General features: G+C 37.0%; 1 protein-coding gene across 3 annotated transcripts; it reads left to right on the forward strand.

Moving 5' to 3' along the window:
• The first annotated feature begins 377 nt into the window (after nucleotides 1-377).
• Nucleotides 378-27,083, forward strand: LOC307144947 (urokinase plasminogen activator surface receptor-like). 3 transcript variants are annotated; one of them, XM_079847704.1, is made up of 6 exons: nucleotides 378-531; nucleotides 613-732; nucleotides 4,334-4,453; nucleotides 4,718-4,843; nucleotides 5,053-5,163; nucleotides 5,296-5,512. In XM_079847704.1, the coding sequence occupies exons 1-6, from the start codon at nucleotides 480-482 to the stop codon at nucleotides 5,484-5,486; spliced, it is 720 nt and encodes a 239-aa protein (XP_079703830.1). In that variant the 5' UTR covers nucleotides 378-479; the 3' UTR covers nucleotides 5,487-5,512. The 3 variants fall into 3 exon arrangements, with proteins under 3 accessions (XP_079703830.1, XP_079703832.1, XP_079703831.1); XM_079847706.1 differs by lacking the exons at nucleotides 378-531; nucleotides 613-732 and adding an exon at nucleotides 4,173-4,249; XM_079847705.1 differs by lacking the exons at nucleotides 378-531; nucleotides 613-732; nucleotides 4,334-4,453; ... (1 more) ...; nucleotides 5,053-5,163; nucleotides 5,296-5,512 and adding exons at nucleotides 25,608-25,675; nucleotides 25,760-25,879; nucleotides 26,148-26,279; nucleotides 26,485-26,592; nucleotides 26,728-27,083.
• Nucleotides 27,084-27,972: the final 889 nt, after the last annotated feature.

The raw sequence follows: 27,972 nt of genomic DNA on the forward strand, positions 1-27,972 counted from the left end.
CCCCTGTTCCAACTGTCCCCGGTCTCCCCTACATAAATTTATAATTTTGTTAAGTTATGACAAGATTTTACATCAATGTTGTGATAAGGGAAGACAGTCATGATAAAACTTGCTCTGTTAGCTTGACACAACAGCTTTGACACATGCAAGCTATGCATTTTAAAAGGTAAGAAAACACGGATTAAAATAATATAACTTTACAATGCCTCCCGCAAACATTTTAGACTGTATGAAAAATAAAATAAAAAATATATACTTTTTAACTTTAAATGTATTTAGTTATTACTTATTTGCAGAAGGATTGGTCATATGTGGCTGTTTTCTTCCGGGAAGGAAGATGGGCTAACTGAGCATGTGTAATATGAACATCAGCTCACATTCCTGAGTGGAGACATAAGCCATGTTGCAACTGTCCCATCTTGCAGTCGAACAGACATAAAAGGAACGGAAGCATTGTTATTTCATTCTGTTCCTGACACATGATGGATCTGCGAGTCTCTGTTGTTCTTCTTTTCGTTTTTCTCACTGGAGGTACAAGAAACAACAAGTATTGAATGTATTTTTTGGTACATACTGTAGACTGGTAACTCAACATGTCTCTCTATCCTTAAGGATATTCTCTTAAGTGTTACTCGTGCATGCCTGATTCGACGGGTTCCTGTAAAGCAAAAGTGGAGACATGTCCAGATGGATTTTCTAAATGTGCAGGCAGTATAGTGGAACAATCAGATGGTAAGTCCAGTGTGATGTGGAAATCTGCTGGAATAATTTACTGAAACTGATTGTACCGCTGGAGAGAAAGTACTTGTTGATGTTTTTGCATTACTGCAAATCTTGGAATTGTTTTATTATCCTATTATATGGTTGTTTATGTCTTTTTTATCAGGTTCCACTAAGGTCTTCATTACGAAAGCATGTGCAAATCAATGTAAACCAGGGACCCAAAAGATAGATGGAGGGTCATTGTCTGTCCAGTGCTGTAACACTGACCTTACTTAAAATGAGGAAATGATACAAACATTAATACAAGTAATTCAATAATTCAAACAAACAATACTAATACACAAGTGATTGTTCATAAGACACAATATCAAGAGTAGTCAAGAGTAGAGTTTTTATTGTTTTTAAAAATGTGATGAAATTGATCAACAATGAACATGCTATTTTTAATAACTATTACTATTATTAGTAGTACTAATTACTGTAATACTAATTTCTTTATCATGTTTATTAGATGGAATGTATAAGGGACGCTTCTTCCTGCTCTTCTCTCCTCTGCTCTTCTACTTCCTGTTTCAGTGAATCCAGATTCTGCTCTTCAGATTCTTCAGCAAACACCAGCGAATGATGATGGATTGCTATATTTTACTGAATAAAGATTGTTTGTTGCACTGATGTTCTTTGGTTTAAGGAACTGAAAGTATGTACTTGAATATTGAATAAATGAATATTAAACAAAATACTGCATCAGCACTAACAGATGTATACATCTCTTATGCTTAAAATAAAAGGGTAACACTTTACAATACAGGTGCACTAATATGCATTAATTCATGCTTAACTAATGCACAGATAATCATGTGTTAATGTATGACTCATGAAGAACTAAACCATTAATTAATGATTACTGCATCAGCAACTAATAAAGATTCTATATGGTTAATATATTAAGTAATATATGAATTGTTATTAATTAAATGTGTCATAATGTATTCATTTCTTAATAACATATTTTATTAACTAAAAGTGAAAATTAAAATAAAATAAATCATGTAATTTCATGGTGTAACCACTAGATCCCTGTGCATACCATTCCAATGAAGCTAAGTTTTTTAAAAATTCAAAATACAAAACTTTTCGGTCAAAAGTGACCAAAGACCACCAGAGGGTTAATGTGGTCTTTCATTCACCGCTATACAAGTTTACAAGTATGACGTCCTGCTTTAGAGAAACCTGGAAATGTGAAGTCAAATATATATCAAACTTTGTTAGATTTACAAAGTTAATTAATTTTTGAACTTATCATTATTATGTATTGAATAAAACGGTTTTCTTTTTCTTAAATTTAAATATAACTCGTGCAAAATGGTTAATTATTTTAAATGTGAGATTGTAAATGTTTTGCCTGTTTCTTCATCTTGTTTTCTAGTGAGATGTGCAGACGAAACACACTTTGTGGCCACCACAGATTGAGTCTGTGAAGACTTTGAAATCTCCATCAACTTAAAGGGGCTATATGCAACTGTTTCCCCAAAATAAACGTAACAATTGCCTTTTTATTTGACCATGTATGACTCAAACATCTCCTGATGAGCATACTGACACCTTGTCAGCTCACAGTGGGTGCACCTATAAGCCTGTATCCTATTTTTCCTATTTTCTGTCGGGTCGGATTTTTCGCGCGCTGTCTCCGGATGTGACGTCAAGTGCGTTCATGTTAAACGTTTCAGATCACTCTGCCACCACCGCTAGTCAGCAAACAAACTTAGTTTCTCAAACAATATATGTATTTGACTGTTCTTACCTCTGTAAACATAATGTTGACTTCTTTGCAGCGGATGACTTGTGAAGTGTGCACGTACGAGAGCGAGCAGAAAGGAAGAGCAGTTCCGTTTTTTGGCCACAGGTGTCAGTCGCGAGTTTAAATTTCAGAAAAAAGCATATAGCCCCTTTAAACAAGTGGCTGCTTTCCTGACCTTATGAGTCGCTTGAGCTTTGCAAGATAGTTCTCAAATGGAAATGGACCTCTAGGTGTCTAGAAATCGCCTCTGCTGGTAGATTTACTATTGAATGGATGTTGTAGACCATGAAGTGGTCTTTTGTTGTGTTTTGCCTAGCAGACACTTGCCCCTTTTTGTCTCTAACCTACATCTTGGTTATATTGGTCACATGGTATACATTGACATGAAAAATCTTTAATATTTATAATTTATATATTATAATTTATAATATAGTTATAACATACCTGATTCAAGTCATCAGTTGAGTAGTAAATTACTTAAAGACCTGAAACCTTCCAGGAAAATGGTAAGGGAACTCTATAAATATTAAATATGAGCGCCCTCTACTGCCTGTTAATGGTAAGTGATATTAAAATAATAACCTGCAGAGAACGTTCTGGGAAGGTTCTCTTTAGGTTATAAAAAGAAAACCTACAGAGAACGTTCCTTCCTAGAACGTTCTTATTTGGTACCCAAAAAACTAACCAAATGGGAACCATATGGGAACGTTAGGGGAACGTTCTGTGTTTACTGGGGTAGCCTATACTTAGCCTACTACATAATGTATAGGCCTACTTAAAAATATACTTGAACATTACTTAAGTATAGGCTACTTCATAAAATGAACTTGAAGTAGGCCTATACTTCTTTTTCGTAAGGGTCAGTAAATCAAGCCAGTGACTAAACGATCAACTTCACGTTGTTTCTCTTAGTAGGATAAAAAATAATCTTATTTAAACGGTGATTAAAATATATACAGAAAGCGATCAAAGAACAATCCCTTTCCAATCGTCCAAGCTGTCAATCATACAGCGCGAGTTTATCTGGACACTTGCCAAAACTTGTTATGAAATCAATGACGCTGTTACACTGCACAACGAAGCTCTTCCTGTATTTACCTCATGTTTGCATTGGTGAAATCATTAGTGAGAGTGCAGAAACTGCATTGCAATGATAAGATCTTCATTCATGCGATCAACAGGCTGTCTGTCATCTGCTCATCACTGCAACCTTTTATGTGATGGGAATAAATCTAAAAACTTTAAAAGCTTCTCACGATTTGTTAATCTCGATAGCTGTAATAGTAAAAACGTATAATAGCTGTAATAGTAAAAGTTTTCGTTTCATATGCAAACATGTCAGCCAATCACAGCAGTGGGCGTTTACACTGAAGTCTCACACAGACACGCCCCTTCAAACTGAGCATTCAAATCAGAGGCTAAAATCAGGCTTGGAAAAATGCCTTTTATATCTAAATTATTAACATTATAAAATAATAAAATAATCCATGCCATGGGACCTTTAAATGTTCCTTTATTTTTAATTGGCAAGTAGGCTACATTATGTAAAATTAAGTTTGTGTTTCAAGAAATGTCTACCTGTGTTAAACTTTCATTTTCTCATGAAGACCCTCCCCTTTTGATAAGATATATAATGGCACTGAAACAGACACATTATTTCATTCTCCTCCTGATCGAATATGGATCTGCAAATCTCAGTTTTTCTTCTGTTCATTCTCTTCACTGCAGGTACGAAGACAAATAATGTTTGTGATGTTACTGGGTACAAATACAGATCATTGATGTCTCATTCTCTCTGTTTTATTCCTAAAGGACATTCTCTCAGCTGTTATGAGTGCTCGAGTCTGACGGGTTCTTGTGCAGGACAAACGGTTAAAACATGTCCCAGTGGATCTACTCAGTGTGAGAGTTCAACAGCAGTGACACAAGCTGGTAAGTCCAATATGAAATGTACAGTTATTTGACTGATAGAGACTGTGTTAATTTACTGGTGCTGCAACAGAACGTCTTCTCCTTTTTCTGTCGGAATATTCTATGCAGAATATTCAACCTATATTTCTGATATTTCATTTATAATTTTATATTTAATAAATGGTTTGAAATGAGAAAAATGCTACATTTTGACATTTATAAATACATTTACCATTAAAATAATATGCAGTTAAACTGGTCTCTCCTGTATCATTCATATTTTAGGTGACACTAAAGTGAAGACTAAAGATTGTGCAGTTGCCTGTCAAAATGGGTCCTTGAATTTCGGCATTGTAAGGACGACTTCTTCCTGCTGTAACACAGACCAGTGTAACGCTCAAGATGCTCCAGGTATTGTGCTTCAATGATCATGTACAAATAACTTCTGTAAATTCAACTCTCTTTTACTTCCAAATGACATTAAAATAAAAAGCATGGTGTGATTTGTCTGTGGTGAACTGATTGAACACTTCATTCAATACTCCAGCTAAAGGATTGTTGTTTCAGTAGATATTTTGTACAGAAAATAAAATAAAAGCATACTTGTTTTCCTCCTGTAGATCCCTCTAACATCCCCAATGGAAAGAAATGTTACTATTGTGATAAAGATAAGAGCTGCTCAAACACAGTGGACTGTTCAGGGACTGAAGATCGCTGCATTAAAGCAACAGGTGAGAATCTGGAAAAGGAAAAAGATTAAACCCATTATCATTTAAACTCTCTTAAACATTTGATAAAGATCACATACAGTATCAATGTCCAGCTTAGACTGAATCAACCTTTGTTTTCTCTCTTTTCATCAGGGACTTTTGAAGGCCAGTCATGGGTGTTTAAAGGCTGCGTGTCTAAATCTGGTTGTGACGCCACAACATCAGTTAGAGGTATTGAAAGCTTCACATGTTGTGAGGGGAACCTGTGTAACGGGGCTCAGAGTGTCACCCAGAGCTTCCTGTTCCTCTGCTGTTCTCTGCTCTCCTACTTCATGATGCACTGAATACAGCAGATCTTCACATTCTACAATCAGACACTCTTTACTGAATATATAGCTATTTCTTTGTACTACCATTGGTGTTCTGACATGATAAATATTTTTTGCTGTAGAACTCTGTGACATTTTCTGAAATAAAATACTTTTAACACCTTGTTCCTGCAGTCATATTTAATAAAGTTTGTCATGCTGTAAAGAAGTCTGATAAAACCACAATATTAAAAATATCTTACCGGTATTTCTTAAAAAGAAGATTAAAGGGGTAGATCATAGAATGGAAATAATTTACTCACCATGGTGTCATTCTAATGCAGTATGCCCTTCTTTTTTCGAACCACAAAAGAAGAAGAAAAGAAAAAAAATCACTTCCATTTGTTCATATAACGGCAGCAGCATGACCAGGATCAAACTTTTAAAAATGATCCCATGCAACATGTGTCGTATATTCCAACTGTTCCCAGGGGTATATGGTGAAAAACAAACAGAAATTAATGTATTATTTAATGAAAATCCTGACCTTGGGCGTTGGTCTTGTGTCATTCATGACACTCTGTTAGCACCAGTTCACTTCGACTCCTGGTGCCACCCTGCAGCGTTGATGTGGTTTCACTCTCAACTTGATTCTATCGTACCCTGGTGCACTTTCGTTCATCTTCACAAATGTGCAGGGCGCATGATAGAGCTATGTAAAACGCTCTTAAAGGTACATTGTGTAATATTTAGGAGGATCTGTTGACAGAAATGCAATTTAATATACATAACTATGTTTTCAGTGCTGTATAAAGACCTTACATAATGAACCGTTATGTTTTTATTACCTTAGAATAAGCCATTTCTATCTACATACACCGCGGGTCCCCTTACATTGAAATTTTGCGCTGTTGTTCTTCATGCAAAGAAGCTAGCTATAGTCAGCGAATAAAACACTGAAACAATGATGAACAAGTAACAATAATATTCGCTATAACTATAACATATCGTTTTACTGAATAATTAAGTAAATATAATTTCTTAATTAATCTTTGTAAAGAAACCTCTTACTTAACCTGCTTAACTGGTTACTCTCTGGTGTCTCAGACGACGACATCTTTTCCTGTCGGCAACCGTAACTTCTGTTGGTTGCAATTTGCAACCTCACTGCTAGATGCCGCTAAAACTTACTAAAATTTCAATTTAAATATAACATTTACACACTGCACCTTTAAGACTACGATTAAAAGGGACAATAACCATCTTGTCCTTTGTTTTCTGCTATTGTGTTTTTTATTAATTTGGTGCTATTATGCGCATCATTTGCCGCTCTGATTGCACTCGCTATGCGCGATTACACTACAGGCTCGCTCTTGCTGGTATCGGTAAATCATCAACACTATCATCATTGAAATAAATATGTCGTCATCAGCTAAAACACATGCGCAGGTTACTTTTCTTCACGAACAAGTGCTCACCCGAGTTCATGTTGTTTTTACATTCACGTGAATCACGCCACAGTTCCAGTGCAACCGATCTCAGACCACCTCCTTCAGGTAGTCTCGGGTTCAGTACCCCGGTGCGCACCCGGGACCGCATGACAGCTTTCACCAATTTTTCATGCGAACCGTGCCCCGTTTCGAACTAAACTGCCAGTGTGAAAGCACTACAAGTGAACCGAACATGTGCCTTCCCTTCCCAGTCACATTACAACATTATATCTTCTTTTGATATAGGCCTATCTCTATTTCATGTTCGCAGTTGATAACGCTGACGTTTCCCCAGTCTGGGAAATAGCTTGCATAAAGGTGGGGTAAGCAGTATTTGAAAAGCGCTGTTTGGAAGTTAGTCGGACCAACACATGAACAACAAACGTGTGTAGCCAATCAGCATTAGGGGGCGAATGATGGTGGAGGAGAGAGAATGAGCAAGAGGGAGATTTGAAGAAAGACTGGATAAATAGAGATGAGACATAATACTAAAGAGAACAGCTCATAAGAATATCACTGGATAATGAAGGGTTATAATCAGTAAAGAGCTTTAGGACAAGCTTTGATTCGCTCCAAACGTGTGTAACACTGGGTTTGAGTGTCATTGTTCGTCTGGAGCTGCTGTGCTGTTGCCAACTAACAACGACACTTGTTTGTAATTACTATTGTGTACTGTACGCTAATTTTTTTGTACTTTCTTGCTATTCGTTCATCATCTGTACTTTATCATTTGTGAAGCACAATTTTGTTGCGCTTCTGCTTTGATAAACAGTCATCCACTCTTGGATTGCATGCATAACAGAGATGATGAGTCATAAGTGAGGGTCCCGCTGACGAACGTTTAACGTCATTGTTAGCGCACTCGCCTCACATGCCGGTAATCGGGGTTCGAGACCGACCCGGAGAAGGGCAGTTAGGATTGGAGAGTGATTTTTGGAGGCAGAGAAATGAAAAGAGGGGTGTGTTTGTTTGGGTTGATTTCAAATATCAACAATGTCCAACAGCGGTTTTGAAATAACGCTTACCCCCTTTAAATTTAACTCGACTTTTTCGTAGTCTGTTTATTACAGGTTTTTTTCGGTTGCTTAAACACATTTATTGAAATTATACCTCCTTTTCTCGAAACTCTAAACACAAATCCATAACTTCTCTTTCAGGTTAGAATGAAGCTCACAAAGCTTTGCTCTCAGACATGACGAACAAGCCCTCAAAAACACACACACTACAACATACTCTTACACACTACTGAGATCAATCCAAAACTCTGTAACTTTTGGCAATCAGGAATCATTTTACAGCTCAATGTCTATTGTATACAACATAAATAGAGGGATGCAGATACAGTGAAATTCAACAATAAGCTTTAGGAAAAGTGTATTCATTACATTACTGTAAATAGATCTTGCAGTAGATGAAACTAACTAGAAAAGAAAACTTGAAATACCAAAGAATTGAACATGAACTTGGAATTGCAATACAATACAGTATACTGTCAATTACAGTAAATAAACACATAAATTCAGCATCCTTGGCCAAATTGCATTGCAGTGGTAATGACCATATGCTACACTATAACAGTGTCTTCTGACAAAAGACTTTCTCTCCCTCACCTAGGCAGTCGTCTCTCAGTTCTGTAAAAATATTACATGTATACAAGAACTTAAGTAATTGGCTACAAATCAGTTTGTCAATTACGAGTTTGAGGGTGTACAACATGTGCTACAGTATTTACTGTATACTGTATGGAATAGTGAAAGTTCTCTCATCTAAATATTGCTACTGTGTGCTGTAATTATACTGTATGTGTAAGTAATAAAACCCTGTAGATGAGCCTGTAGACCAACTTCCCTGGTCATATAAGAACATGCAACTATAGTGCTTTGTATTTCATCAGGAACAAATGTACTTTGATGCTATCCATTTTATTTTCCTCTCCTCTTCCTCTTCCTCTTTTTCCAAAGCACCCATGGCCCTATTTATATTATCCTGAGATTCTGATTGTGTGTCATCAGTTTTGCTACTTAATGTGTACACATGGACAAATGTGTGCTAATTGAGTTCACAGTGAGACACTTGAGGTAATTATATGTGTTTTCTGAATGAGAACATGGTTAAACTTGTGCAAAATGTGGACATTGTTGTGTAGAGTTTTGCAGAAAACATTGAGACATTTTTGCTGCTTCGTAAATTCCAAATCTGTTAAGAAATCTTCCAGAAAATCCTTTATACTTTAATGTGTTTTCATAGCCATTTTTAATATAAAATATTATAATAATATTTTATAATACTTATATGATTAAAATAATGTTAAAGCAAGTTGAATCACTGGCACATACTTCCTCAAATCCATAATGTTGAGAAAAAAATGATATCATCTGATTAAAAAGGTATCACTTGCCCAGTTTGACATGCAAATTGGCATGAAAATACTTCCCTTTCAATCAACAAGCAAGATATGATGTGCTTCTCTTAAACATGCAAACATTCTGCATATTATTTGTCTGCCATTATACATTTTCCCTTCCATTGTTCCTTATTTCCTTAACTTATTTTTCCACTGCTCATATCTCGTTCCTATATTTTTTTCCCCTTCTATTTGTTTTTATCTTGATATAAAATGTTCTTTTTTTGTTTCCTTATTTATGGTTCTTCTTTATTATTATTTTCATATGCAGCATTGACTTTTTTCCCTTGTGCTCTAAACCCATATTTTTGTTTGTTTAAACTAAAACAAACAAATGTAATTTTATTAACTGTCTTGGTCTTCACTCCTGCTTTGTAATTCCTCATCTTTTAAGAAATCCACAACTTTCTCAATCAAATCAAGTCAATTTATTTCCCTTATTATTATAAGGAGGAAAGAGGGAGAGAAAAGAAAGGAAAAGGAAAAAAAAAGAAGAAAGGTGAAGGAGAGGAAAGGGAAATAAAGATAAAAAGAAAACCTATTTGTGCACTCCTAGATGCTTCCGCTAACTGTAGTAAAACTATTGCTGTTTTTTCTCTGTTTTTCTCTCTCAGCAAAATACCCAGTGTTGTTCAGAGTTGTTTTGTTAATTATAATATGGGTTAATTTACCAGTGTTAAAAAGTGTTGATTCTGGTGTTGATTTGAATCACATCAACAGTGTAAATCAGTGGTCGGAGTTAGTGTAATAACAGTGAGTTGACATAATTGACACTGGTGATGAACTGGTGATGAGTTGATCCTATTTCCGGTCCTTGAACATCGTTTCCTGTTTGATTAATGGCGGACTACCACGAGGAGATCAACAGTGTTCAAACAGGTATAATATTTTTAACCACTTAATTCTGCCAGTTTTCATATTTAGATTAGGTTTCTCAACGTTGTCGGAGTGCTAACTTTAACCGATAGCAGCCACTAGGTCATCTTGCAAATTGAGGTAAGATTTACAGAAAGGAAAAGGAATGAATTTTCATTTTTGGGTGAACTAACCCTTTAAGGTGGAAATCGACAAGATATTTTCTTTGAATCGTGTAACTTTAACTGTGTTAAAACCATAGACTGTAAAAAATAAAATAAAAAATGAACGCAAATGGGCCATTCCACCGAATGGGTGACATTTTCTTGTTGTAACTCTGCAAAATTAAACTTTATTTTGTATCTTTATTTTAACACTAAATCTAATACTACACATATTTAACTATTCAAAATGTGTATTGGTCAAACTCTGGCAACTTTTTTACAAGCTTTCCAAGCAGAAGATGGACGCATCAGTCCTGTTACCGAAACTCATGTGCCATTTAAAAAGCATGTTTAAAAGCATGTCAATAAATTCCTTTGTTTTCTCCACAAGAAAGTGTTTAAAGAAATTGTTGGTTATATGATCAAATAATTGATATTTGTGACAAAAAAATATATTAAAGGGGCTATATGCAACTTTTTCCCCAAAATAAACGTAACAATAGCCTTTTTATTTGACCATGTATGACTCAAACATCTCCTGATGAGCATACTGACACCTTGTCAGCTCACAGTGGGTGCACCTATAAGCCTGTATCCTATTTTTCCTATTTTCTGTCGGGTCGGATTTTTCGCGCGCTGTCTCCGGATGTGACGTCAAGCGCGTTCATGTTAAACGTTTCAGATCACTCTGCCACCACCGCTAGTCAGCAAACAAACTTAGTTTCTCAAACAATATATGTATTTGACTGTTCTTACCTCTGTAAACATAATGTTGACTTCTTTGCAGCGGATAAATTGTGAAGTGTGCACGTACGAGAGCGAGCAGAAAGGAAGAGCAGTTCCGTTTTTTGGCCACTGGTGTCAGTCGCGAGTTTAAATTTCAGAAAAAAGCATATAGCCCCTTTAAGGCAAGGTGTATTTTATTTTATTTTTAAAACCACAAAGTAATTTTTTCATTTTAAAGAAGACCGAAGCCTCAAGTTTATACATTTTTTATCATTTAATTTATTAAACAATTGACCCTTCGCTAAGCCCCGCCCTCCTTAGTTACTGTAGCTACGCCTGTCAAGCTTTTGCGCCTGGCACGTCTATTACAGTTGTATGCACTGGTTTCAGACATTCCTAAGGAGATAATTAGTCATTTTGGCGAACAGGTGAAAATATGAGAGAGCAAGACTGCAGTATGCATTCGAGGGCTATATCCACGACATAATATGCAAACGATTAGAGAATAATTTCATCAAAATTGAAGCTAAAGCCTATAACGTTAGGTCCCAGCGCAAGCAGCAGCCGCCTCATACGCTGACCATTCAAATGGGAAACACACAAATTGAGGAACAGCTATGTGCATGCACAGCAGCGTAAGTGAAATTTGAAAATATTCTAATATTTATAAATCAAACAGCTTATCCATAATATTGTGGAATAAACACAAGACATTAGCCTGACCACTTTGCAATGATAACATTCTCCCGCTTATATTTTTAGTGCGGCAGGCTACCGCTCACACGTCGTGGGTCATTTAAGTGACTAACTTACTGTTATGAACTGATTAAGTTTGCATACCAGCCTTTTCCTTGGAGATCTCCGGCAAGCCCCCTGATGTTCCCTCCTTTTACTACCTTTTACTTTTACTAGAACTAACACCGGGAGAGTCGCGATCGGATTGGGGTAACGTTACTTGTTTGGCCGTCGATTAACAAAATGCTGAAATATATTTTTAAGTAACGTTAAGTTATGTCTGTGAGCCTCCGTCTTGCCTTTAATCACACTGCTTGATCCACGAGCTGGACAATAACTTTATTCTAGAGCTGCTATAAAGCCAAAACACTTTACTTTTAATTTACTATTATCAATGAAAAGCTGCTTTGGAACAATCTACATTGTTAAAAGCGCTATATAAATGAAGATGACGCCCGGCATTTCTCCCTTTGGGTTTTAGGTTTCGGGAAGGGAATAAAATCCACCACTGCGTCCAAACTTTTAGGATACCGGGTATCAGATTTGCACAATCCATACGCACAACGCTTCGGCATGTTTCCCTCGCTCGAAAGCTTGCCAGACCTCCCGCGCCTAGTTACGGTTGCTAAGCCACGACTGGCCTGTGGCGGTTTTCGGGCGTGGCTTAGCGAAGGGTCAGTTGTATAAATGATGGACCAAACAAAATTGATAAAGTGGTTTAACTTTTTTTTTTTTTTTTAGAATGAATGAACATTGAGTAACAGGAATGAGTTTCTATGTGTGTGTATGAGATTTCTGTGTTGAAGTGATTAACTATGTGCTAGTACTTCACAGTGAAGGAGGTGGAAAGAGAAAGAAGGAGAGAGAGGAAGGAAGAAAGAAAGAGGGAAGATAAGACAAAATGTGGGGAAACGAGAGGTTTTCTCCTTCCCGTACAGCATGCCATGGGAGGGTGTTTCTGGCACCTGCATAGTATGGGTTCTCTCCATCTTCTACAAAATAAGGAAGACAAAGATAAAAAGTTTAAGTCACTTTGTGGTGGACTGGCTCCCTGGAAGTATGGTATTCACATTGTAAAACTAATATTAAAGGGATTGTTCACTTTGAAATTAAATTTTGGTATGTTTTAGCTTACCTCAAGGGCATCCAAGATGTAGGTGTCTTTTTTTCCGCAGTAGTTTCAATTTTGATATTTTTAGGGCAAACCGTTCTTGTCTGACAGTCATATAATGCAGGTCTGTGGTCACTGTCTCAAAGAGCATGCACAGAGTCCAAATTAAAACAATTCCCCATCGTAAGTACACATTGATGGCCTAAGACACGAAACGAGCGGTTTGTGTGAGAAAACGAACAGTATTTATATCGTTTTTACCTCTTGTAACACAGCCACGTCCAAGTGATCTGAAGGCGCGGGCGCTTCCTGCTGTGTGACGTGTGCGCAGACTGGTGCATAGATATATATATACACTAGATGCCGCCTTGGCTACGGCAGTTCTTTGGAACGAATGTCTTTAATGCGACATCTAGTGTAGTGTATATTCCTGCTGTGTGCGCACACGTCACACAGCAGGAAGCGCCCGCGCCTTCAGATCACTTGGACGTGGCTGTGTTACAAGAGGTAAAAACGATATAAATACTGTTCGTTTTCTCACACAAACCGCTCGTTTCGTGTCTTAGGCCATCAATGTGTACTTACGATGGGGAATTGTTTAATTTGGACGATGGGGAATTGTTTTAATTTGGACTCTGTGCATGCTCTTTGAGACAGTGACCATAGACCTGCATGATATGACTGTCAGACAAGAACGGTTTGCCCTAAAAATATCAAAATTGAAACTACTGCGGAAAAAAAGACACCTACATCTTGGATGCCCTTGAGGTAAGCTAAAACATACCAAAATTTAATTTCAAAGTGAACTATCCCTTTAATGTCTACAATTTAAGTAATTGCAACCTTAAAACTCATAGCCTAATTCAGGTGAATATTATTATATAAACTAATATGTACTGTATTACAGTTTTTCTCGATTGCTTAAAGGGTTAGTTCACCCAAAAATGAAAATTCTATCAGTAATTACTCACCCTCATGTTGTTCCAACCGCGTAAGACCTTCGTTCATCTTCGGAACACAAATTAAGTTATTTTTGATGAAAAATGAGCCAAGTCTGAATCCTCCATAGGCTGCTATGTGACCGAAACTTGCTGGCCCAGAAAAGTTATTAAAGAGGTCGTTAATATAGTCCAAGTGACTCCAGTGGCTCAATCTTAAGTATATCAAGCGACGAGAATACTTTTTGTGCGCAAAAACAAACAAAAATAACGACTTTATTCCACTTTTCATTTCCTTCTCTCTGGGCCTCGTAGTGTTTTTGCGCTGCGCGTCTGTGTACACGTCATCACGCATCACACACATGACCGGCGTCGGCCAATAGTGAGCCTACGTGGTGACGTGTAACACAGACGCGCTGCGCAAAAACACTACGCGAATCAACTAGAGGTCCAGAGAGAAGGAAATGAATAGTGGAATAAAGTCGTTATTTTTGTTTGTTTTTGCGCACAAAAAGTATTCTCGTCGCTTGATATACTTAAGATTGAGCCACTGGAGTCACTTGGACTATATTAACGATCTCTTTAATAACTTTTCTGGGCCAGCAAGTTTCGGTCACATAGCAGCCTATGGAGGAGTGAGACTTGGCTCAGATTTCATCAAAAATATCTTAATTTGTGTTCCGAAGATGAACGAAGGTCTTACGCGGTTGGAACAACATGAGGGTGAGTAATTACTGACAGAATTTTCATTTTTGGGTGAACTAACCCTTTAAACACTATAACCAGGCTTTTGAACTAAAATTTCAAAACCATAATGCCATTTATCAAAAAGCACACCCATTTCCCTAAACTTTAAACACTATTCCCTGTTTTGACACATGAGTCAGATTTGTTGAACTGTCACTGCAAAACTCTACAGACAAATCCCTTCATTCCTCATTGCCTACACCATGTTGTCATTTAGAAAGCACTAGCATTCAATATTGTTCACTCAAGTCAGCACAGCTTCAGCTCAGTTAGCACACAATTACCCAGGTGGAAACACTAAGAGTCAAAATATAACACACATCAATCAGATCCTTCAATAGATAGATAAAAGGGTACAAATTATCTAAAATGATCTAGATAAAAGGGCCCGAATCAGTTTATTGAGTTTTGGAACAATGGATCCAGAAAGACATGAAGGAAGAGATCAAGGAGGGATAAGAAGGAGGAGGAGGAAGGGCAAGAAGACAAGCAGTCTCAGATGAAATTCAAGTCACTCTAATTGCCCATGTCGTTATATATGGTATGATATGAGGGAGGCTCGGCTACGAGTAAGGCCAAATTTGAGTCCCTTTACCGTCGCCTCGAGAACCTTCAGGGAGGTGTGGTGGCAAACAAAATTCTATCACTGAATAAAAGACAAACATTTCCAATAGTCTTTGATGAGGTGTATTTTCTTGCAAGAAAAGGCCAGCAGTCGTACAGTCACACAGAGTGGCTGCAGAGTGTGACAGTGAAGGGAGGGCATCCTTTCTCCTTTATAGTCTTGACTCCCAGAATGTTATCTTTCTAGGCCAATGATGGTATTTCAACCATATGTGGAACATTCTTAGACGTGTTCATCATATTGTCTCCTTGAGTGGAGACCCTCACGTCCCAACACTCTTTACCATTCCAATACAATTCCATATTAGAATAAGGTTTGTGTGTGCTCTTTTACTGTCATATGATGGTCACACACATCTTACTGTAAGTAAATATAAAAAAAAAATAGAGGAGAGAATAAAAAAATAAAACAGGGAAAAAATGTTTGTTTTGTTTTGTTGTGTGTGTGTTGTACTGTGTAGTACACAAATGAATAAAAATGTGCCAATGTATCCACTGGTTGTGTCTTTTGTTCATCATGTGAAAAGGTTTGTGAGGGGGGGGGAACCACAAGCAACATAACTTACCAGTTTTGGAAATGTTGTTTTAAATTTATTGCACCAGTGTGTAAGACTATGTTGTAGTGTGTGTGATTTTGAGGGCTTGTGTGTCCTGTCTGAGGCCAAAGTTGTTGTTTTCAGCAAGAGTGAATGGTTTTGAGTGTAGAGCTTCATTCTGACCTGAAAATAGGATGTTTGGGGAATTGGGTGAGACGTTATGGATTTGTGTTTACAGTTTTGAGAATACGAGGCATAGTTTCAAGCAATGTGTTTAAGCAACCGAGAAAAACTGTAAATCAACAAAACAGAGGACTCTACTCACTCCTGTTACTTCACTCCATTTATTTTTCATATGAGTAACAAGACTGAAAGTAACAGGATTGAGTTTTTAAGCAAAAAGCTATCAAATACATGACATATGGCCACATAGCATACATGCTAACAGCATGAGGACACTGAGAAAATTCTAGTGACTTACCAAAAGTTAATATTTTTAAAATAAACAAATAATATCTAAGAAATATTTTCGGTAACAGGACAGTATGTTGAGATTGACCTTCTCAGTCATCATCTTCTTCTTCTGTAGTTTCTTTGGCAGTTTGCAAACGAAGTGCATTACCGCCATCTTCTGGACTGAGGTGTGATCTCATTGGGCTGTCAGTTTACACAATGAGAAAAAAATAAATAATAATTCTAAATTCTATTTGCAAGCTGAGTTTCTTTCAGAAAGATCATAACTTCCTTAATTATAGATTGTGTGTCATACAAACTCAATAAGTTTTTTTTTAACTCAATTCATTCTTCGTTGCCCTCTCTACTTCTTTCCTTTTTTCAGAGTACTATACATGTCAAGAGTACATGTTTTACATTTTCCACTTCTCCACAATGTATGCATAGTCCAGTCTGGTGTTTTCCTATTATATTTAGGCAGCCATTTAATCTTGTGTGCCCTATTCTCAACCTTGTAAGCATATTTTCCTCCTGCCGTCTCAGATTACTGTAGTTTTTCACTATCACTTCTTTCTGAATGCTATATAAATGTCTTCCTTTCTGCTCCTGATCCCATGTATCCTGCCACATTTTGTTAATAGTATCTTTAATGATAACTTTAATTTCTGATTTACTAAGTGGAACTTGTATATCTAAGAAACTAATAATGAATTCAGTTTTGTGTATTGAAAACGACTTGGATTTAACCAAATCATAAGACGGATTTTTCGTTCGTTCAAATTCGTGTCGTACCGTCCACTAGATGGCAACACGAATGGACCGATCTATGCTGGTCCATTCCTGGGGAAGATGTTTTTAATCTTAGTTGATGTCCATTCTAAGTGGATAGAGGCATATTCAGTTCTTTTAAAATAAAAAGCAAAACACGCGATAAGTGACCATTCACAATGAGCGCTGCTATATAGTCTTATTAGTCTAAGCCTTGTCATAGTTACCTTTGATGATAAAATTCGCAGACGACCGTTTCACTTTCCGACGCTCTTCGTGATTGTCAGGCATTTCTCCTTTTAAGAGAAATTCTTGAACTTTCACATAAAATGCAAAAGAATCCAAGTTTTTTTTCGCACATGCAGGACAGTACAGTACAAATCGTGACAGTAAAGTACGGATCGAGTAGTGACAATGACGTTGTCGTAAAAACATTGACGATGACAGGAAGTGGCAGAAAAACTTCGTTCTCGCACATGCGCAGTACAGATCGTGTTTCTATGTCTGTGTGATCTGTTCGAGCTGTCAGCTGTAAAGTTGTTGATTCCTGTTTGTAGTGATTGCTCCAGATGGAATATCACATGTTAGTCACTGACCTCAAAGTAAGACGATTTTATTATATCTATGTTAAACGTGATCTGAATGATCTGAACTAAATGAATGCTCTGCTGGTTAACTGGAGATGTTTTATTTATAGTCCAGGCGTTTTAGGAAAAAAGGGTGAACAAATTGCAACAGAATCAAACTCAACTGATTTTGTATCCTCAATATGTCCTGAGTAAGGAAAAAAAAGTCCAGAAGAATCCCATTAGGGGAAAGTTCCGAAAAAGACCCAAATATAGCCTATTCATACGCCTATTCATTCTTTTTCTCACATGAATAGGGTAAAAAATGTAACCTTTAGATATCACCATGAAAATTACTGAGTTGATTACTTACATCAAGACAAACAAAAAATGTATTACAAGTTTTTTTAAATTGTTTGTTAACATGGACAAACGGTGCATAATCTAATTACAGATGTGCTAATTTGCATAAATACCACAACAGATCTAAACATTGGGTATAGCCAGGCGAAAATGTCTTGTTGAATCTTGTTGACACATAACAGTAAAATACTTAATGTTAAGGTCTGAATGGAGCCCATTTAGGCTACCCATGAACATTAATACATAGAGGCAGGAAGAAGTACTTTAAACCAGCCTTTATTAATTATTATTGCAGAAATGGGGTTTGGGGCTGGGTCCGTGGGACTGTTTCTGGGAGACGAGTCTGAGGGAAGAACAGGAGACAATGGTAAGGAGAATGCAGAAGACAAAAGGTAGGCAAAATAAAAAGTGAACCCCCAGAAACAGTCCCACGGACCCAGCCCCAAACCCCATCTATGTATTAATGTTCATGGGTAGCCTAAATGGGCTCCATTCAGACCTTAACATTAAGTATTTTACTGTTATGTGTCAACAAGATTCAACAAGACATTTTCTCCTGGCTATACCCAATGTTTAGATCTGGTGTGTTATTTATGCAAATTAGCACATACGTAATTAGATTATGCACTGTTTGTCCATGTTAACAAACAATTTAAAAAAACTTGTAATACATTTTTTTGTTTGTCTTGATGTAAGTAATCAACTCAGTAATTTTCATGGTGATATCTAAAGGTTACATTTTTTACCCTATTCATGTGAGAAAAAGAATGAATAGGCGTATAAATAGGCTATATTTGGGTGTTTTTCGAAACTTTCCCCTAATGGGATTCTTCGGGGCTTTTTTTCCCCTTACTCAGGACATATTGAGGATACAAAATCAGTTGAGTTTGATTTTGTTGCAATTTGTTCACGGTTGACCCCCATTTTGGCTTAAAACGCCTGGACTATTATTTGTATTGGTACATTCGTGCCGCGAGATGTTTCAAAAGTGGTGGGGACAATATCGACCTCAGCAAAAATTGGTGGGGATCCGACCACCCGTCCCACCCGCATAGGCCGTCCCACCCGCAAATTACGCCTATGCTGACTAAAGACTTTCAAGCTGCCTTGGGTGTTCAACCTTATGATACTAATCTTGTGTAATTGGATGCTGATATTAAAATGCCAGAATCACTCAGTACGTCGACAACACCTGAATCATTTCCAACTGTAGATAACTGGGAGCCTGAGAGTTCGAAATCTGGGTGTCAAAGAAATCAATTGCCAGATTCACCCAATGCTCAAAGAATGCCTGAATTGACTCAAACTGCAGACAGAAAGGAGCCTGTGAGTGCACCCTCTGGATGTCTACGACGCTCAGTAAGAGAGAGGAAACCACCAGCATATCTTAAAAACTTTGTGACATAAGAAATAGCGTCATCAAAAAGAACATTAGAACCTATAGAATTATGAATGTTGCGAATTGTATGATGTTAAAAAAAAAAAAGAAAAAAAAAGAAAAAGAAAATCACCACTGTAAAATTGTCCTAGAATAAATGTTGTGTCTTGGGGAAGGATTGCATATGAGTTAAATGTTAGGGGACATGTTGTATGTTAAGGGTGGTATTTGGTTTGTCCAGGAGGGGGCGGTGGCGCACTGTGTTTGTGGGCTGTGGCAGTGTTAAACGCACAGAATAGATGAGTCCTATTAAAAAGAGACCATCCAGAAGTTTTTCCTTGGTATCTACGATACAACAGTAATAATGACTTAACATCTCATAATAATGAGAAACTTTCTTGTAATAATGAGAAACTTTCTAGTAATTATGACTTAACATCTCATAATAATGAGAAACTTTCTCATAATAATGACTTAACATCTCATAATAATAAGAAACTTTATTTAAAGTTTATAAATAATGAGAAAATGATAAATATGAATATTAATTAAATTATTCATTTGTATTATTAATTGTTAATTAAATAAACAAAATTATGAGATGTTAAGTAATAATTATGAGAAATTCTCTAAGAACATAGAGAGTTATACAGGCATCTAATGCTAACACCATGAAATGACGTTTTATTAGAGTTTTTGGCACTAATAATGTAAAATACTGCATTAATTGAAAAAATATTTTAAAAATAAGAACTTTTTTATTATTATTTTCATTGGCAAAAATTAACCATAATTATTGTATAAATATTAATAAATACCATCAAATCCTCTCAAAATGCAAAAGAAAAAATATTATTGAACAAACATATATTACATTGGTCTTACTAGGGTGGAGGAAGTTCCATTTTCAGGTGTAAAGATAACAAGTGTGACTCCCAAATGAGGAGCACAGTAAAAAAATTCTTGGCTCAAAGCTGGGCTTAAAAGTTACTTATCAAGCATCTCAGTCGTGATTTAAGTGAAGTGTATGACTAAATCTTAAGTGCCAGTTTTAGAGAGGACATTCATCAGGGGGAACGAGAAAAAAAAAAAAAATTTCATCCAACAACACAAACTTGTATTTTTGTCTTTTGGATGCACATTGTAGATTGGATAACAAGATAACCTAAATGCATGAAATAAAAAGTATTTACGTTTAAAATATCAACATTTAACCTGCAAAGATTATGTGTTTTTTGCACTCACTGATACCCAACCATAGACACATACTGCACACACCCAAACACATTTGCAAAGTCCATGTTTGCATTGCAAAAGCTTTAACAAAAAGTTGAGAATGTTGGTTTAAATGTGCTCGTTCTCTTGAGTATGGAAGCTTTTTCGTTTAAAATGAATAAATAAAACAGTTCAGATGTTTTTTAGGTTAGTTCTACAGTGGTGTAACCGACTAAAAATTCGGGCACAACAGGGCTGAAAACATTCAGTGGTCAAAGGAATGTTTTCCTCTTGTAAAACAAGTAACTATCAAAAAAACACCACTGCTTCCTTGAGAAAATGAAACTTATGAGAAAACGAAACTTAAGATTCTGTTTAAGGTTGCATCATGTCCCTCACAGTGTGTACTGTAGGTGTTACACTGTAACTGAACTGCAGCTATTGTAATGCTTTATTGTTTAAGCTTGTGTCCTGGCTTCTCAATAACTTCCCATCCTCCTCACTGAATGGTAATCCATAAAGCCTTTTTATTTAAATTGATTTTTTCTTCTGCAGAAAAAAAGAAGATACTTCTGTGTTCTACGGAAGAAATAAATTCATACAGGTTTTGAACGACATGAGGATGAGTAAATTATGACAGAATTTCCATGTTTGGGTCAACCATCACTTTAAGAAGGTTGGTTCAAGACAAGTAGACACATACATAGACATATACATAGACATATTCTTACAATTCTTAAACTTTCCTTTATCTTTAATTGGCAAGTACATTGTGTAAGATTAAGTTTCTGTTTCAAGAAATGTCTACCTGTGTTAAACTTTCATTTTCTCACGAAGACCCTCCCCTTTTGATGAGCTATAAAATGGCACTGAAACAGACACATTATTTCATTCTCCTCCTGATCGAATATGGATCTGCAAATCTCAGTTTTTCTCTGTTCATTGCTGTAGAACTCTGATGTGACATTTTATTAAATAAAATACTACATCACCATTTTCCTGCAGTCATATTTAATAAAGCATGTCATGCTGTAAATAATTCTGATAAAACCGCAATAATAAAAATATCTTATTTCTTAAAGGGGTAGTTCATAACATGAAAATCATTTACTCACACTGGTGTTCTAATGCAGTATGCCCTTCTTTCTTTTTCGGACTGTTTCATTCTATTCTTTATCTATAAATAGAATGGACGGTTAACGCCAATATAGTTGCGTACACTTGAGTTTATTGAACAACCATAAACCCGCATGTGTGCTCAAAATGTAAACAACGGAAGTTCACAGGTGTTACACTTAATACAGTCTGTACTGCAACAACAACCATCCCAACACGGACCACAAAAGGAGACATAAAAAAAAAGTCCGCTTCCACTCGTTCATATAATGGCAGAATGACCAGCATCAAGCTTTTAAAAAAGATGCAGAGAATGATCCCGACACGTGTCGTATAATCCAACTCTTCTGGGGGTATGTGATAGGGTTTGGTGAAAAACAAACCGAAATGAATGTATTATTTAATGAAAATCCTGACCTTGGCCGTTGGTCTTCTGTCCACGGCGCACATTCATGACATTCTGTTAGTGCCGCATTTCACTTCGACTGGAGAAATCAAGATTAATAAAAGCTCGACATGAAATACAATGGTTTCAACGTGACTCACTTTGTCGTGGGCATGACAAACTAAGGGGGCTTTCGCACTGGACACGTTTGCTGCGGTCCACCTGCAGCATTGGTGTGGTTTCACACTCAACTTGATGCTATTGAACCCTGGTGTACTTTTGTTCATCTTACGACATCACAAACATTCACAGTGCATCTTAAGACTATGGTTGTTAAGAAGGCACAACCAATAATTAGCAAAAGAACATCTGACAGCCTAAATGTTTATGCAGTTGAACATCGTATACAGGCAGGTCCTTCATCAGATATAGTGTAACGACGCCCAGTTCCAGGAATGCACTAATATTTTGTTGGTAGTACCAGTTTGCAACAATTATTAGTTAACACTAAGTTGTCAAAACTTCGAAAAAAAATAATAAAAAATGCCTCGCTTTCTGCCAGGACTTTATTCAGGCTTTTCCCAAATCACGGAAGTGACCTCAGCATCCGGGTTAGCGGTAGCATAAGCCATCAGGCAAGTGTTATTTAAATAAACTCCTGATGTACTTACAAATTTGTCCTCGATACATCAGCATAATGTATTTCCTTATATTCCTGATGCTTATTTTTTGCAATCAGGAATTAAATTAAAGGGTCATGAAACCCTAAACCAAATTTTCTGAGATTTTAAACAGAGGTATGTGTGTTGAACACCATTGAAGACAATGTTAGCATCTGTTAGATTTAAAAGTAGGGGGACAATGGTTTAATTTGAGTTTTTTTCCGCTATTTTCATCTTCCGGGTTTAAAATCTTCATCGTGTGCACGTCACAGGCTGTGACCATAGACAGTATAAGAAGTGGACAGAGCCATCTCATTGGAACTCAATTGAGACAAGTGAAGCCCACTTTTAGCGATTTTTTAGGATTTCCGTTCCTGACGCGCAGACTCAAACCGACTCAAACAGAGCTTGACGACGTAGATGTGACGTGAGCAACCCATCTGTCTTCTAGTGGCTGTGGCATGAGAAATCTGAATCATTCCCTTCCGAAACTTGCAGAGACGGAGAGTGTGAGTAGGAGGTGTCCATGAGCTTGGAGCAGGAGAAACTTTTGCCATGTATTCTGATTAATTATTTTGTAATTTTGCCTCCACGTCCCCCCGATTGCCCGCGAGCTTCTCCTCCTGTCCATACGGTAATCTCTCTATTGTGCGACAGAGAGTCGCGTGGTTATGACGCAATCATTAGCCTACTTTTACAAAAACTGCTTCTACGGGGCCATAACATAAGCTAAGGCAATGGAGCATTTTATACATTGTCGTGTTTCTTTAGAAATAAATAATGGACAAATGGAGTCTTCAAACGCCTCAGATGTAAAGTTATTCGCTGTCAAAGTGACGCCAAAATGAATGGGAGTCAATGGAATGCTAACAGCAGGTGAAGTTCTGCTACAAGATGGTGGCACGCGGCAGGCTTCAACTTCCGGTCGACTTCCTTCCCGCTTGGCTGTGACGTGGCAGAGCACTATAGTACTTTGATGACTCATCGGTGTCTCATAATTATTCATGACTGAGTTTTCTTATCCAATGAGAAGACACTTGCTCTTAATTATTCATGACACCACGTGGAACTTTCCAATGACGGACATGTCAAACTGTGATATCGCGTAGTAGTTGAGATAGCAATGATGGGACGCGCGTTTGTTTTCGTGGTGCAAAAGTTCCATTGCATCTTTCCCCGTCACCGTGATGCTGCCAGGGCTGGACTCTGACTGCGGACGGTTGGTTGGCCATCAACCACGGACACATCTAAACTATGTGTGTTGCAACCATTCAACTGGAGAATAGTGGACTTCGACCTGGCCAATGCAGGTTTCGTCATGCGAGTGATGCGGTCCCGATGACTTTTCTATCGCTTCAGAGGTGTGTGTGTGTCTGTCTAAAATGTAACCCTGGCCTGAACGTTTTTGCCTTTTGTTAAATAATCACTCGTTATTAAAATGTAGATATTTCGATAAAACCTCAATTGTATGGAACGTATGCTTAATTTGTGCAAATGTCTATGTCACTGTCCATCTTTATTATGTGGGTTCAGGGGGCACGTAGATCTAGGCCAGGGGTGGGGAACATTGATCCTGGAGGGCTGCTGTCCTGCAGAGTTTAGCTCCAACCCTGAAAAAAACATTCGGCTGCCTGCAACTTCAGTAATCCTGAAGACATTGATTAGCTTCAGGTGTGTTTAATTAGGGTTGGAGCTAAACTCTGCAGGACAATGGCCCTCCAGGATCAACGTTCCCCACCCCTGATCTAGGCTATAAGCGGAAAATGTATTATTTTCAAATATATGCATTTGTAGTGTGTATTTAAACAAATATATATTTTATAATGACATAATTATACATATGCATGTACATTTACATGTTTTAAATAGAATTATGATTACTGTACAGTAGGCTAATATATGTGGCAGGGCATTCAGTTACTTTTGAAAGGACAAAAATAAGGTGTCAGTGTATTTCATTAGACTTTAACTTTGTCAGCTATAAAAAAATCTTGCATTTCCACACGTTTTACCACTGATTTTTAGTGACAGTCGATATGCATGGGCCACTGGCGATGACAGTTTCCCCCCCTCCCCTTTCCCCTGCCGTGGGATACCACACCCACTCCCCTCCCTTCTTCTCACAGCCACCACGGCCATTTAAGTTTCATTTTTCAAAAAGATTGTGAGCTAGACTTGAGCTGAAAGAGGGGGGTTTCATGACCCTTAAAATCTATAACTGACGATTTGATTTTTATTTGAGAGATGAAAATATTTTTTCACAGTGTGTGTATATATATATATATATATATATATATATTCCTCAAGCTTGAGAATGTGATCAAAATGATGAAACTCACTCTGATGTGTTTATTAAAGATTCAGTTTTTGTCTTTCACAATGTCTCAGGTCTAGTTAATAATTTCAGAGAAAATGAAACTTATGATTCTGTTTAAGGTTGCACAGGTGTACAACACAAGGGGTGTGTACTGTAGGTGTTATACTACTGAACTGCAGCTATTGTAATACTTTATTGTTTAAGCTTGTGTCCTGGCTTCTCAATAACTTCCCATCCTCCTCACTGAATGGTAATCCCTAAAGCCTTTTTATTTAAATTGAAATGTCTTCTACATAAAAAAGGAAGATACTTCTGTGTTCTACAGAAGAAAGAAATTCATACAGGTTTTGAATGACATGAGGATGAGTAAATTATGACAGAATTTCCATGTTTGGGTCAACCATCACTTTATGAAGGTTGGTTCAAGTACCTATACATTTCTTACAATTCTTAAACTTTCCTTTATCTTTAATTGGCAAGTACATTGTGTAAGATTAAGTTTCTGTTTCAAGAAATGTTTACCTGTGTTAAACTTTCATTTTCTCACGAAGACCCTCCCCTTTTGATGAGCTATAAAATGGCACTGAAACAGACACATTATTTCATTCTCCTCCTGATCAAAGATGGATCTGCAAATCTCAGTTTTTCTCCTGTTCATTCTCTTCACTGCAGGTACGAAGACAAATAATGTTTGTGATGTTACTGGGTACAAATACAGATAATTGATGTCTTATTCTCTCTGTTTTATTCCTAAAGGACATTCTTTCAGCTGTTATGAATGCATGAATACGGAGGGTTCTTGTGCAGGACAAACGGTTAAAACATGTCCCAGTGGATATTCTCAGTGTGAGAGTGCAACAGTAGTGGCACAAGCTGGTAAGTCCAATAGGATTGAAATGTACAGTTATTTGACTGATGGAGACTGTGTTAATTTACTGGTGCTGCAACAGAACGGCTACTCCTTTTTCTGGTGCAATATTCTATGCAGAATATTCAACATGTATTTCTGATATTTCATTTATGATTTTGTATTTAAAAAATGGTTTGAAATGAGAAAAATGCTAAATTTTGACATTTATAAATACATTTACCATTAAACTAATATGCAGTTGAACTGGTCTTTCCTGTATCATTCATATTTTAGGTGACATTACTTCTAAAGTGAAGGCTAAAGGTTGTGCTGTTGCCTGTCAAAGTGGGTCCATGAATTTCGGCATTGTAAAGATGACTTCTTCCTGCTGTAACACGAACCAGTGTAACGCTCAAGATGCTCCAGGTATTGTGCTTCAATGATCATGTATAAATATCATCTTTAAAGTCAACATTCAATTTACTTTCATATGAGATTCAATCAGAAAATAAAAAGCATGGTGTGGTTTGTCTGTGGTGAACTGATTGAATGGCGCTGCAAAAGGAGTGTTGTTTCATTAGATATTTTGTACAGAAAATAAAATAAAAGGATACTTGTTTTCCTCCTGTAGATCCCTCTAACATCCCCAATGGAAAGAAATGTTTCTCTTGTGATGATAAGAGCTGCTCAAACACAGTGGACTGTTCAGGGCCTGAAGATCGCTGCATTAAAGCAACAGGTGAGGATCTGGAAACGGAAGAAGATTAAACTCATTATCTTTTAAACTGTCTTAGGTTTAAACATTTGATAAAGATCACATATACCAATGTCCAGCTTAGACTGAATCAACCTTTGTTTTCTTTCTTTTCATCAGGGACTTTTGGAGGTCAGTCATTGGTTGTAAAAGGCTGTGCGTCTAAATCTATTTGTGACGCCACATCAGTTAGTAGTGTTGAGGCCATCACATGTTGTGAGGGGAACCTGTGTAACGGGGCTCAGAGTGTCACCCAGAGCTTCCTGTTCCTCTGCTGTTCTCTGCTCTCCTACTTCATGATGCACTGAATACAGCAGATCTTCACATTCTACAGTGTGACACGCTGTACTGAATATAGTATTTTTTTGTACTACCATTGGTGTTCTGATGTTATTTTTTAAAAAAATGTTTTGCTGTAGAACTCTGATGTGACATTTTATGAAATAAAATACTACATCACCCTTTTCCTGCAGTCATATTTAATAAAGCATGTCATGCTGTAAATAATTCTGATAAAACCGCAATAATAAAAATATCTTATTTCTTTAAGGGGTAGTTCATAACATGAAAATCATTTACTCACACTGGTGTTGTTCTAATGCAGTATGCCCTTCTTTCTTTTTCGGACCACAAAAGGAGACATTAAAAAAAATGTCCGCTTCCACTCGTTCATATAATGGCAGTGAAAAGCAGAATGACAAGCATAAAAAAGATGCAGAGAATGATCCTGACACGTGTCGTATATTCCAACTCTTCTGGGGGTATGTGATAGGGTTTGGTGAAAAACAATGAATGTATTATTTAATGGAAAATCCTGACCTTGGCCGTTGGTCTTCTGTCCACGGCGCACATTCATGACATTCTGTTAGTGCCGCATTTCACTCGACTGGAGAAATCAAGATTAATAAAAGCTCGATATGAAATACAATGGTTTCAACATACTGTGACTCACTATGTCATGGGCATGTCCGAGTCTGAGCGCGATGGTTCCCGGTGCCCCCCTGCAGCACTGGTGTGGTTTCACACTCAACTTGATGCTATCGAACCCTGGTGTACTTTTGTTCATCTTACGTCATCACAAACATTCACGGCGCATCTTAAGACTATGGTTATTAAGAAGGCACAGCCTAAATGTTTATGCAGTTGAAATATGTGCCATACTTATTGCATTAGAATGGATTGAACAGTTTAGGGATATCAACATTCTAGTATGTAGAGACTCTGTATCAGCTCTTATGAGTATGAAGACTGGAAAAGCTAGTAGTCATCAAGAAATATTATATGAAATCTTGTTTATAAATTCAAGGGTACAAGGGGAAAATATTACATATATGTGGATACCAGCACATGTGGGCATACAGGGAA

Source organism: Squalius cephalus, assembly GCF_949319135.1.
Source record: "Squalius cephalus genome assembly, chromosome: 17".
Classification (NCBI taxonomy): Eukaryota; Metazoa; Chordata; class Actinopteri; order Cypriniformes; family Leuciscidae; genus Squalius; species Squalius cephalus.

Excerpts from the sequence above, each read along its gene's own strand:
- LOC307144947 (XM_079847704.1), top strand. The coding sequence starts at position 480 with ATGATGGATCTGCGAGTCTCTGTTGTTCTTCTTTTCGTTTTTCTCACT. Across the intron at positions 532-612 it reads TTTCGTTTTTCTCACTGGAG|GATATTCTCTTAAGTGTTAC; the intron begins GTACAAGAAACA and ends TCTATCCTTAAG. Across the intron at positions 5,164-5,295 it reads TCGCTGCATTAAAGCAACAG|GGACTTTTGAAGGCCAGTCA; the intron begins GTGAGAATCTGG and ends TCTTTTCATCAG.